General features: G+C 40.1%; 1 protein-coding gene across 1 annotated transcript in view; it reads right to left on the reverse strand.

Annotated features, from left to right (window-relative positions):
- NUP133 (nucleoporin 133) overlaps positions 1-14,111 on the reverse strand; it is a 55,674-nt gene that overhangs the window by 13,766 nt on the left and 27,797 nt on the right. The window contains exons 15-21 of the mRNA XM_005896705.3: positions 12,943-13,167; positions 8,417-8,539; positions 7,706-7,805; positions 6,586-6,837; positions 5,805-5,938; positions 3,376-3,534; positions 2,622-2,757 (exon numbers count right to left, since the gene is read on the reverse strand). Of these exons, the coding sequence (XP_005896767.2) occupies positions 2,622-2,757; positions 3,376-3,534; positions 5,805-5,938; positions 6,586-6,837; positions 7,706-7,805; positions 8,417-8,539; positions 12,943-13,167 (1,129 nt within the window). The remainder of the gene's footprint in view (positions 1-2,621; positions 2,758-3,375; positions 3,535-5,804; positions 5,939-6,585; positions 6,838-7,705; positions 7,806-8,416; positions 8,540-12,942; positions 13,168-14,111) is intronic.

The following is a 14,111-nucleotide window of genomic DNA, read 5'->3' on the forward strand; positions in this document are numbered from 1 at the left end:
ACTCTGTAAAGTACTTCTTTTTACCTTATGGGAGTGTCTCGTATAATCTTGTTCACTAAAGGACATGATGAGAACTTTCCAGGAGAACAACACCCAGAGGACTGTGCACCAATCCTGTTAGCTAGCAATGGTTATTTATCTCCATATGATGAGCTGACAGAGGCTCTGGGTCTGCATAAACCATCATGACCTGGCTTCACCCATGAGAACAAGCTGGGTTGCAGGGGAAAAGGGCTGAGAACTGTTTGCTAACAGCAGTTACAGCAAAATGGAATGACTAAAGCACAGATATGCTCATTTAAATACTGGCATCATTCCACATGATCCCAATCTTGTAAAAACTAAATGGAATTGTTTTGTGCAATTTCCATACCTAAGAAAACACACTGGAAGGATAGAGAAAAAAGTAACAGTAGTCATCTCTAGTACTCTTGGCCTGGAAAAATCCCATGGATGCAGGAGCCTGGTAGGCTGCAGTCCATGGGGTCACTAAGAGTCAGACATGACTGAGCAACTTCCCTTTCACTTTTCACTTTCATGCATTGGAGAAAGAAATGGCAACCCACTCCAGTGTTCTTGCCTGGAGAATCCCAGGGACGGGGGAGCCTGGTGGGCTTCCGTCTATGGGATCGCACAGTCGGACACGACTGAAGTGACTTGGCAGCAGCAGCAGCAGCAGCAGTCACCTTAGGGTAGTGGGATTATATTATTATATTATTTTCTTGTTGTTATTTTTCTATACTTTACAAATTTCCACAAATAAATTTTTATATAAGCAATATAAAGTTACCTTTTAAATATCTATTCCCTTCAATTAGACATAATGTGGTAATAGTCTGCAGGAAATTACTGAGGCCTGAAAATATTCTCATTGTACTAAGAAAGCGAAAGCTAAGAAGAAGTGATCGAATGCAAGACAATAACCAGATGTAAGGGGGAAAACCAGAAGCAAAACCTCTTGTTAAAATGTTTTGATTGGGGACTTCCCTGCGTCCAAGGGTTGGGAGTCCACCTGTTAATGCAGGGGACATGGGTTTGACCCTTGGTCCAGGATTCCACATGCTGCAGGGCAGGTGGGCCCGTGCACCATGACTGCTAGAACCTGCATACCCTAGAGTCTGTGCTCCACAACAAAAGAAGCTTCCATAATGAAGAGCCTGGGCACCGCAGTTAGAGAGTAGCTCCCACTCACTGCAACTAGAGGAAGCTTGCATGCAGCAACAAAGACCCAGCACAGCCAAAAATAATAAAAATAAATTAAAAAAAAAATTTTAATAGTTTTATTAATATGCTCTCTCTCTGATGGCCAGGTTAAAACACGGCTCCCCCTGCGGACTACCAACCAGCCTTGCAAAACATATATACACTTCTCTAGAACAACAGGCACCATTAGCATTTAAAAATAAAAGACAGTGAAAAATAATTTCTTCCCACAGTGAAAAATAATTTCAATAATAAAAGTTAAATACTAATCCTATGATTTGAGTACTCAATTTTACAAAAAGTAAAACATTTTTCTCAAGGAACACCCAGTGTCTCTGACTGTTAGAACTACGCATTTTGTAGTGTACCCTGGGTCACTACTATAGCTCAGTTGGTAAAGAATCTGCCTGCAATGCGGGAGACCTGGCTTCAATCCCTGGGTTGGGAAGATCCCCTGGAGAAGGGGACAGCTACCCACTCCAGTATTCTGGCCTGGTGAATTCCATGCACTGTATAGTCCATGGGGTTGCAAAGAGTCGACACAACTGAGCAACTTTCACTTTCACTTTCTTTCTGGGTCACAAAGCTAGTCAGCTGGAAAAAACATGTGAAACAAGTGTGGTCTAATTTCTGTCCAGATTCCTTCCGCTACATCTACTCCTTGGAGGAAGAAAGTGACAGCAGTGGAATGTGAATCTAGACCCCAGACAGACCACTGCTGCCACCAGTACCCTATTTACATACACTTCACCCTGAGTCACAGGGTGAGACACCTCCCCAAAGCATGGGATTAGGTATACTCATGCTATCAGGGGTGATACTGCTCTTAGGACTTTTCAGGAAGACAGCCAAGAAATACATTTAAGAAAACAACCATGATTCCATGTGATACACGCAATTCAAATGCAATAATATAGGGTTATTTCTCACCTTCCTTCTATATTTATACCTCTATTCCCTTTGGTTCTCAAAAATAATATTCTCAATCATTTTCTCAGTCTACAATACACAGAATGTGAAACAGAATAGTTTCACTACTATGACATCAACAATTTTTGAATTCCGAAATCAAGAGCTTCAGAATTACCACCACCTACCGTAAACCCACTGAATAAACGTCATGTTTCTTGGCATGGCAGTTTGTTCTTAGCATATGATTTGCTAAAGGTGTAATCAGAGTACTCTGTCCAAATCATTTGAATTTATTCTTTAGGAATTCTTATTTAAAGCACAAATTACTTTTCTATAAAAAGAGAACCCTAATTATGTAACTGAGTAATTGTCTAAGAACACTGACTAGAAAGGGGATGGCTCCTGTCTCTAAAGGATCCCATTAACTGATAACAGGAATGCATTCTAAGGTTACACTGACAGCATGATTGACTTGTACATCTTCTTGTTCAAATATGGCCTTTTACCTTCAATTTTTTCTTGCAGTGTATCTTCTGAAAAGTCTGATGCTAATGCAGCCAATTTACTCAAGCCAAGAAGGGTTTTCTTCTTTGCAAAGTAACGAGTTTCCCTATTTGCCAAACCCAGAAGTGTTGCATGAGCCTACAATAACAAAATATGAAAACTGTGGTAAAATTCTCAGTATTAAGTCAAGTTAAAATAATGATTATGAAAAACCCAAACTTGGTTTCCCCGCCTCAAACTGTATCAGTGAAAGATCAAGTCACTATTAGGAAAACTTAAAACAGATCAGCAGCATACTTTGAGAGTAATCACACAATAAAATATCAGCCACTCACACTGGTCACTGGGAAAAGAGACATGTATAAAAAGTTTGCTCTATAATAATTATATATTCACTACAACACCTTGTCAAGGAGAAACGTGAATTTATTTAATGTTTTTACTGATAATTTGAACATTTCTATTATAAGAAAATACTCATTACAAAAAATGGCCAATGACTGCTATTTATCTGTTGAAGTTTTTGTGCTTTATTTTATTGTAAATACAGTCAAATTACAATAGGCTTCATTTCTTTTAACTGAGATATAACAAGTAATGGCAATACCATTATAAATGAAAAATACTTTTATCAAATTATGTGAGAGAAAGATAGACATTTTTTAAAAATCTGTAATATTTAACTATAAAAAAATAAACTAGCTAAAAACTAAATTAAAAATTACCTAAATCTGATCCATATAGCTGAAACCTTACCTTTTCTAATTCTTGGCTGTTAATTTCATGTAACCAGCTGAGATGTTCATGAGCTTGTAAAAAATTCGCCAACTGTCCATGCTGAGAAATGGGCTGAGATAATAATTTGCCTCGCTTTCCTTTCTCCAGATACCAACGGAAGAGAAAGTCTGAAAAATTCTGTAAAGAACAAAGCAAGAATCCAATAATATTTAGTAATACAGTTTCAAAAAATACATTTCTGATGAAAAAGTATTGTTTTTTCCCCAAAGGTCTTAGACTTCAGCATGGAAATCCTGTTTTTAAACACCACGTTCCTAATTGTAGGGTCCTCAAATGACTTCATTTGACAAAGGAGGACATCAGATTCAGAATGGGGATCTTGCTCAACGTTACCCAGAATCTAGATGTGCTCTGTCCAATACGGTAGTCACTGCTCACATGTAGCTGTTTAAACTTAATCTAAAATGTAAAAATCAATTCCTCAAAGACATCAGTCACATTTCAAGTACTCAAAAGGCCATCTGTGGCCAGAGACTCCCATTCTGGACAGCACATATGAGCAAGATCTCATTACAGGAAGGTCTACTGGACACTACTGGGACTCCATCCTTCCAGGGTGAAAGATTCCAGGGTGGAACCGTGTGCCACGCATTCATGTGGCTGGCATGATAAATCAGTATTTAGCGAGGCTCCAAATGCCCAGGACATTTGCTGGATCCTGCAGTAGAGTAAGAGGTTGGGCTGGAAAGGAAGACAAGTGTCCTGTAGGCTCACACATTACTTATGAGATGTTTCCACAAAATGGGGAATTCTGCAAGGAATCACCAGTCCCATTAGATATTTGAAACCAATTAATTCATTGGAATGAATGAATGTAACAGAAGCAGCAATCAAGCCCTGGCCTACCTCTATTCTTGATGAATTGAGTGATCTGCCTTTCATTTTATCTGCCTTCCAGGGGAGAAAAACCACTGCTGATTTCCATCTTTATGGTTAACACACACAAAGACCAAAATACAACTTAGGAAGCAGAAAACTATGAATATGTAGATAACAGAAGCAGACTTAAGAACAATCATTTTGGAATTAGCACAAAAGAACTTTAACTAGTAAACAAATTTTTTTTTTTTTTTAAAGTAAAAGAAACAAAGTAGAATGCATGGAAAATGTCAACAGAGAATAAGAATCCTTAAAAAGAATAAAAATTACAATAAGCACAAAGTACTTACTTTAGCACTATTATGAAATACAAGATAAGCCAGGTCCAGAAATCAGGTACTGATCAAATAAGCTATATCCAGTCCATGAAATACCATAACACCATTAAAAATGTGGTTGTGTGATATTCAATGATATGGACAAATGTCTGTTATGTATTAAGTGAAATAAGCAGTTAATAAAACATGCTTCATAGATTAAAAAGACTAAACCAAATGTTTAAAAAAGAGTTCTCTCTGGTGGTAGAATTATGAATGATTTTTTATCTTCTTTTTTCTTTATGGTGGTTTCCTGAATTTTATACAATGTTATGTTTTATAAACATAAACATTTTGATTTTTTATAAAATTTGATTTTTTATAAACATCTTGATTTTTTATAAAAATCAGATTTTATATAAAGACCAACTGGCTAAATAAAATGGCTTTAAGGAACAACTTAAATTTACATAGATAGTGTCATAATGGGAACTTAAAAAAAAAATTAGGTATTAAAAAAAAGGAAGCATGATGTCAAAGAAGGAAAACAAGAGTCTTAGGTAAATGGGAATCTGAGCTTTCTTAACATTAGCATCCTATGCTCCCAAGATCTTCCATTCAAACTGTGGAACTCTACCAATATTACTAACCTAAGTACTTTGAAAATACAAAAATAGAAATAAAAAGTCTTGACATATTTTTCAAACATCAAAGAATCCTTCTGTAATATTTATATATAAAAAACTGTCTGACAATTTACAAAGAAACATAATGTACAAATTAGTATCCAGTAAACTGCAAAAAGACTGCATCGTCTTCCAAAACCTCCAAGTAAGAACTTCCCTGGTGGTTCTGTGGATGAGAATCTGCCTGTCAATGCAGGGGATATGGGTTCGATCCCTCATTTGTCAGGATTCCACGTGCCATGAATCAACTAAGCCCAAGCATCACAACTGAGCCTGTGCTCTAGGGCCCAAACCTGCAACTCCTGAAGCCCACGTGCCTAGGCTCTGTGCTCTGCGACAAGAGAAGCCACTGCAAGGAGACACCACAGGCTGCAACCAAGAGTAGCTCCCACTCACCGCAGCTGGAGAAAGCCTGAGTGCAGCAATGAAGACCCAGTGCAACCAAAAATAAATAAATAAATAAAATGACACACATTAAAAAAAAAAAAAAAACCACAACCTAAGTAAGACGTAAATGGTAGCGCCTTCTTACAGGATCCACCGCCTGCACCGCTGTGTTCATTACCTGATCAGCAAACTGGGTCATGTAGCGCTGTAGCCTGGTCTGGTTGTCAGTCTGCTCACACATTTGTACCAAGATATCAAAGTCACAGTATTTTTCTGCCAATGAAGCAGCCCATGGGTACTGGCCTAGTGTGACTGTGGGAATGAGAACAGATGGGAAGAAAATCCTGTTAGTGAAAACTTAGTATGTAATAAAAAATAATATTCCTTGAAATTTCGCCTTTATTCCTATTACTTACTAAAAGTACTTAATGGAAACCTTTCTAGTTACTGGCAGTTAGTTTCATAATCCATATAAACTCATTAAAGATGTATATTCAGCCCTTCCTTCATCACTGCCCACCTAAGATGCTACTCCCCTCCTTCACATAGCAAGGCAAGCTCCTCCTGTGAATCGTGGCTATGACAGTCCGGCTATGTCCTCTGCTGCAGTCTCATCACCCATCCACACCCTCTAATGGCCCTTATCTGCTCTGCCCTATGGTCTAGCCATTCCTATGAAGGTCTCAGACGGTAACAAGTTCTTTGAGAGCCGTCTCCACACGCTGATAATTTATTCCTTTGTAAATCATGTTCAGCATTGTCTAGGAAACCAGGTAAGTAATGACAATAAGGCCGAACAGATGAACACAGAAAGACATACATACGAAGTGTTGCTTAAGCTCTCAGCTACAACTGGGTTAACAATGTTGTACTGAATACCACTGCCTGAATGATCTGACTCCTCCATTCGTTCTGTAGACTCAAAGACCCACAGCCCTCACTATTAAATATGCACTTACGAAGTGGAGATAAGAGATCTGATCTTTTCTGTAGGTATTCCATTTCCAGACTGCTATATCTTTCTTGATCACTGGATTTGTCCACAGACTTGAGCTGAGAAACATAACCATCCAAGAAGCCATCAATCAGTGCTACTAACTGCTCTGTTAGAACGTTTCGGAGGTTGCTGTCTGCCTGAGGATAAACCATCTTCAGGACAGTCCTATGCTGGCGCATTATTGCTGTTCGGATGCCAGCAGGACCGCTGGTTGCTGTGAAATCACACAAAATAATAGGACAAGTAAGGGTTCCATAATGGCTACAGGGAAGACCAACTGCCTAAAAATTACATCCTGTCACCTTTGATGGAAAAAAATCAAACAGGGGGTCAGTAGACACTTGTCTATGTACTGCTCAAAACCATCTTCTCTATGGAGATGGCCTCAGCAGAATCAAGTAAACCGGACTCTTCTTCCTTCTAAATTCCTTTAATGCTACTCCACTTACTTCTGTGTGTTAAATCAACATAAAATATAGTCACTACTTTCAGGGCCTGCTTCTATGAATAACTATACATACTAAAACCTAGTAGATGCACAAGTATCAGTTAAAAAATTAAGCTATAGAGACAGCTGCAAATTATTTCAAGGGAATAAAGTGATTTTTCATAAGATCTGCTCATTTTGGAGATGTCACTTATATTATTTTTTATTTCATTTACAAACTTGTACTAGGAGAATAATATGACTTCCAAAAATAACAGACCATTAGAAATATATTTTGGGACATCCTAGTAGTTAAGAATTCACCTGCTAATGGAGGGACACAGGTTCAATCCCTGGTCTAGGAAGATTCCACATGCCACACAGCAGCAGCCCATGTACCACAACTACTAAGCCCACATGCTGCACCTACAGAAGCTTGTGTGCCTAGAGCCTGTGCTCCACGACAAGAGAAGCCACTGCAACGAGAAGCCAGTAAATGGCAACGGAGAGTAGCCCCTGTAGCCACAACCAGAGAAAAGCCCGTGTGTCCTTGTGTGCAACAAAGAACAGGCACAACCCCCAAAAAAGAAAAAAATATATAATTTGAGCAGCTGCTGATGAATCTGAAAATTGGGATCAATGCTTGCAATCTCACCTGTCCATGGAATATACTCAGGTTCTTTTTCTCCTGACTCTTCTCTTCTATACAAGGAGTTTCTATTTTGTCGATAGTGACTAGCAGCTTGGAGCATGTCCTGGAAAACGAAATGTGTTATCACATGCCGGAAATGAGGGATCCCAGGATCCCTGAGATTATCTGAAACATCAAGTTCTATTATTACAAAAAATTACTCAGCACAGGCCTGTAGGATTACTTTTTGATTCTTTCTGCATTTGAAATTTGTTTTACTCCATAATCTAACTTCAATTTTAGAAAATTATGGTAACCGAAGTAGGAAAATCATCACTATAATATCCATGAGGTAAAATTAAGTGGAATGTTTTAACTGAGCTTTTGAGTAATTAAAAAAGAGAAACTTATTTGTTGTTTCTCAGTTGCTAAGTGGTGTCTGACAATTGCTTAGAAAATTACAATAAAATTAATACATTTACAATGATATATATGTCCTTCTCCAAAATAAAAGGTTTATTCTAGCAAACAGAAACTTTTAATATGCATAAGGCACACACTCAAAATGTCTGCTAATTGACTGATAAAATTACTGATGTTTTCCTAACTTTTTGGAATTAACAAATGGCTAACCCATTATGGATTGCTGGTGATGCACAGTAGGAATATGGAAACCACTTTCTCCTCTGTCCACGGTCTGGGCTTTGATTTGCTAGAATCTTCATATGTTTGTACCTTGAGAATACTGTTCACATTGATCACCACCTCCGCCCATTCAACTGATTCCATGGACGTGTCCTTCAAGACTTGTTCCTCATGCTCCAGTAAACACTCACAGATGGTATCTACCTGGGACGCCTGCGGAGGACAGAGACAGCACCCACTAGTAAGAGGAACCATGCTGACAGTTGACCATCACAACTGCCTAGACTCGACCCAGCAGGCTTTTCTCACTAAGTTACATCCTCTGCTTAGTAGTCAGAGGGATGGTCAGTGACAAAAACAAATTTAAAAACCAAGGAAAGCTAGAATCTCCTAACTTTTAAAAGGCAGCGAGCCCAAATAACAGTCTGCTAAATAAGCAAATTCTGAACTGTTAGCAGGTAGACTTTTTATTTAAATATCAAGTCACTGAAATATTTATTAGAGTTATGAAGGCTCAATGCCACCTTTAAATAGTATTAGTCACATTACACTGTAAGACCCTAAACTAATGAATTAAACAAATGAACCAATGGATAAAAATAGTGATTCAACTGGCTAATGAACAGGCTAATTTCTTTCTTTGAAGAATTTATTTTCTTTAGACATAATAGAAATGTTTATAGAATAGTAGTAGCTACGTTGGAGAGGGTGGTGGCAACCCACTCCAGTACTCTTGCCTGGAAAATCCCATGAACAGAGGAGCCTGGTGGGCTGCAGTCCATGGGGTCGCTAAGAGTTGGACATGAGTGAGCAAATTCACTTTCACTTTTCACTTTCCTGCATTGGAGAAGGAAATGGCAACCCACTCCAGTGTTCTTGCCTGGAGAATCCCAGGGACGGGGGAGCCTGGTGGGCTGCCGTCTATGGGGTTGCACAGAGTCAGACACGACTGAAGCGACTTAGCAGCAGCAACAATAGCTACATAGAAACTAAATATATAACTTATAACTGTTCTTTTTTTTTTTATCATTAATTATTAACACATAAAGGTAACTGAGGAAAAATGTTAAGCACTGAAACATTTGCTTCCAGTTTCAGCTCACAGTTAAGCTTTCACCCTCCTTTATTTATCAAGTGGATATTTACTTGGTAGTTAGCATTGGGCACGCAAAGATAAGAAGAAATGGAAATCAGATTTGTTGCCCTCAAGGAGTTTACAGACCAGCTGAAGGAACAAGACATAAACACACGCACAACGCAGCCCAAATAAAACCCCTGTCTTGCAAATCTTGTCCTTCCTTTAGTATTTCTGATGTCACTCAGTCACCCTAACAGCCCGAGCAATAAACCTCTGGCACAGTGAATTTGTAAGAGTTTTTTACACTGTTAATGTGAAAAAGATAATGAAAGTAAATGTGACATAGAGGCAGAAAATAACATAAAAGCAAATAAAATGCCAAAACATTTGCTAAATACCCTTATCACATACGTTACGTGTTCAGTGGTTTCAAACATTGCTCATAAGCTGTACCAACACAGTTGGAAGCCCTGTTCTGAAGCTGTGAACTCGCTTTTTAAAGCCCCAGGAGGTGTGGGGCTGCTTCCCAGACTGGAGGCAAGGTGGAGGCTGCACCTTCAAGCAGAGTCTGATCTTTTACCTGGACTGCAAGATCACCTTGCCCACCAATCAGAGCCTAACGTGGGTTAACCAGTTCATCTCTTAAAATGCTAATACCTGTCTGTAATGTAATTTACCACTTCCAAGTGGATGGACAGGTAAAAAGAAAAAAAATTGATACATATTAAACTTATGTGTTCCTTCTTCAGTTCTCTTGAATTCTCTTTTTTCTTGAATTCTCTGTTTTTATTATGATTATGCCATGTGGAAGGACCTTTAGAACTTTACCCAAAGACCAGTAAATGTAAAGAGAAGTGAAGATAAATGGTGATGTAAACAATCTTAAACATTATCATTTTCTATATGGAGTATTCTTTTGAGGAACCAATCATATTTAAAATTTTTTTCTCCTGTCATGTCCTACGGTACTACTCATCAATTATGTATCCATCTAACTGATAAGTTTCAGACTCTTCTTTTTTTCCCCAGTTAACTGGAAAATGTACACATACTCGATTAACCAGTATGCTTAGTACTTTGATCTAAAAGTCGAAAAAGGAATCAGGCTCTTGCTCAATTCAATCTGTCATTAATAATTTAAAAAAAAAACCTTTATCATGTAAAATTATGTATGAATAAAGACAAAAAGGTGGAGAAGGAAATGGCAACCCACTCCAGTATTCTTGCCTGGAGAATCCCATGGACAGAGGAACCTGGTGGGCTACAGTGGGTGGGTCGGACATGACTGAAGCAACCTAACACGTAGCACATCCTAGATGCTAGCACTGATTACCAAAACTTAATTTCCATTTTCCATAGCTCAAAATCTTAAAATCCAGGGGATGAGCAATTAAATTATTTTGCTTCTGTTTACTTTCTCTGGTGACAATTCCATCATGCCTTAAATAGGAAAATGTCCAATTCTGGCTAATTTACCACTGTTATGCTTATCTTATCCAAGTCCACCTAAGTAGTGCTGTCCCTTCAGAATATTATGAACATAAGTGATTTGATAATTTGTTAAATTACTGAGTGCACCTTCCCAATAAAAAAGAAACTGGTCAGGAGCACTGTTTCTGACTGACCTGAACTGAACTGTGCTCACGAGCCACTCTCCCTCCACTACAACTGAAGATCTGTGCAAATGCACCAACCCTGCCATGTGGCTGAGGCAGGAAAGGACAATTAAGACATTGTATCTGGAGGACAAATCAACCTTCTCCTGTCCCATCCTCAGTGGGGCATGAAGAACAGTTATGGGACATGTGATGTCCTGTGATGCCACAGGACCTGGAACTACCCTTCTCTTTATGGTGACTGTAATTTAAAAAATGACCCTGTTTTGTGTATTTTTTTCTACAACATATTTTTAGTGCATCTTTTTCCTTATTAAATCCAATATTCAAATAAAAAGGTGAACATGGGGGAGAAAAGACAAAAAGGGAAACAAAAAATGACAGTAGTTTGGTTAGATAATAAAATCTGAGGTGAATTGTCTTGGTTTGTTTTAATTCAGATTTCAGGCATACTTCCTTGATTAAAAAACAAAACAAAACAGAAAAGTGTTTTGCCTTACATTCCCTAGAAAACAAGCCCAAACGTATAAAAATGATGTCTTCTTCAAACTAGATACATTTACGGAGTCAACAGATCTGAACATAGTTCAGTGTCAAATTATTTTCAGGTTACAGTACATCAAATATTCAGAATAAAAAAGACTCTTGGCAGAGGCTACTAGTTGCTAGATTATAGCTAAATTGTAGGAGGAAGGAAACAAAATTAGAGGCACCAAACAGAGAAGTTTCCCAAAAGCAAAAAACAATTCCACATTCCACAGAGTTGGGGGAAGGCTAGCACTGTTTCTAAACTCAGATAATGCCACAAAGATAGGAGGGAGTTCCAGGAAGGACTATGAACTCCAGAAGCAGCCTATCAGCATGCCCAAAACACTGCTGCAGGTGGCTCAGAGCAGGGCCTGTGGTCCCCACTGAGACAGCCGGCCCCGGGCCGTGGTATCAGTGTTCACTCATGGAGACGGGAGGCAGCCCTGTCCTTCACAAGGCTGGGAGCGCTCACTCAGGTACCAGAGCTGTGGGCTGACTTCCAGCACCTTCATCTCTTCTCCCTCCCAAGTTTACAGGTTTTCTTTTTCTCTGAAGATAAATCTGAACCTCCAATTAAAATAAATAAATTTATATTAAAAAAAAATAAAAATGAAGTGGAGGGACTTCCCAGGTGGCCCAGTGGTTAAGAATTCGCCTGCCAATGGAAGAGACAAAGTGGATCCCTGGTCCGGAGGATTCCACATACCACAGGGCAACTACTGAAGCCCTCGCGTCCAGCGCCTGTGCTCCACAACAAGAAAAGCTCACACACAGCAATGAAGACTCAGCACAGTCAAAAAAAAGATGCAGAGCAGGATCCTAGCAGGCGGCTGAGAAGAGTTTAGAGAAGGGACTATCTACAAAGCAATGGGCAGGAGTAAGGCCACCCAGACAGGACAGCCACGACTCGCTCCAGGCCTGAAGGGGCACTGGGATGGAGCAGTTGCTGGACACACAAAGAGGGCAGCCAAAGAGGAGGCTGGTCCAACAGCAGGCACAACAAACAGGCAGAAGCAGCAAGGAAGGAAGGTGGGGACAATGCTCCAAGCTCTGACCCGATGGTGCTGCCGCTCCATCAGAGCCAAGAGAAATGGAGGGGCAGGGGAGCCCACTGTGGAGGCACCCTCCAGGGCAGAGTCAAGAGGGGTGTGGAGAAGCACAAAGACAACATCAGACATGACAGAGAGGACTTTGTCATCAACTTCCCAAGCTCTCATTTACAGGGAAAGTGATCAGTGAGTGATGCTTCTGAGTGATAATTTAACCAGAAAACATGGAGTTCAATTCAAAACTCCACGAGATCGTCTGTCCTCAACCCTCTCCTTGCTGGGGGTCCATTCAGTAAATGGCAGTGCTCCAGAGTCATGCTAAGGGGAGGAGGGGGCTCATCTCACCTCTCTAAAGAAGACATCTGCAGGGGTCAGGTTGGACGGGACGTCACAGTCCCTCTTGTTCAAAGCCATCAGGATCACTGTGTTCATGAGGTCAGGAAGCCTCGAGTGGTGGTTCTTGAGGATGATGGCGGCAGCCAGCTTCTCGGCATGCTCACAGAGCAGTAGCCGCGTGGCCATTGGCATCCCTCTCACTGGAAAAGTGCTGAGACGTCTAAAGAGGCCGACCTTGTGGAAAGACGAACATGTGTTCTTAGAGAGCATTCAAAGTAAAACAGAGGAGGATGCAGTCGTATTTCCACCAGAAGCACAGTGGGCACAGAGAGGCTGGCCCCAGTCTCCCCCAGAAAAATCTCCTGCTGTCTGTCTTTGGGGCTGTTACACACACACACACACACGCACACACACGCAACCAGCCAGGGCAATTTACACCTATAAGAAAGTACAGGTGTTTCTTTTCTAAGATTACAGTGACCCCAGAGATTCTGTCAACTACTGTTGTCTCTGCCTACCTTACTCCTCAAATGATTGCTTATGGTTATCAAAGAATTATAAAATTGTTCTTTTCTACCTACATTAATCAACTCCCCTCAACTCCAGACCTTTGGAACTAGAAACTCAGCAGTCTTCATGTTCCAGAACCCTAAAGCCAGGGGGAGGATGGGGTCTCTAACCCTCTGCATCAGCTGTCTCTTTACTTGATGCCTATTTCTGCCTCAAGAAGGAGAGTTTATATTTAAAACTATTTCTGTAGACACAAGTATGTAGTTGTACATTTTCCCTGATTATTAATGCAAATCTTTCAATGAAATAAGCTCTCAATATTTAAGGAAATATAAAGGTGTAGGCAGAGTGGGATTTTTAGATCTGGACAGACATTCCTTTGCAACAGACACTGCTGCCAGCAGCTGTGCGACTCCACAAGGGTCTGAGCCCAGGGAGGCTGTGACAAGAGCGGCCGCACCAGCTCCAGCTCCACTGTTCCCGCCCTCCAAGAACTAAGCGCTCCCTTAGTGTAGCGTGTTAGGGCCACGGACTCCTCCCATGCCAACAAGCCCACTCTTTGGCAACATGACCTTGCCACTTCTCCCATCTACAAGCAGAATCAATTTCCCAATCCCTTTATTCTGGCCTAGCTTTGTGACTTATTTTGACCAATGACACTTTGGTGG

The sequence above is a fragment of the Bos mutus genome, chromosome 28 (assembly GCF_027580195.1).
Source record: "Bos mutus isolate GX-2022 chromosome 28, NWIPB_WYAK_1.1, whole genome shotgun sequence".
Taxonomy (NCBI): Eukaryota; Metazoa; Chordata; class Mammalia; order Artiodactyla; family Bovidae; genus Bos; species Bos mutus.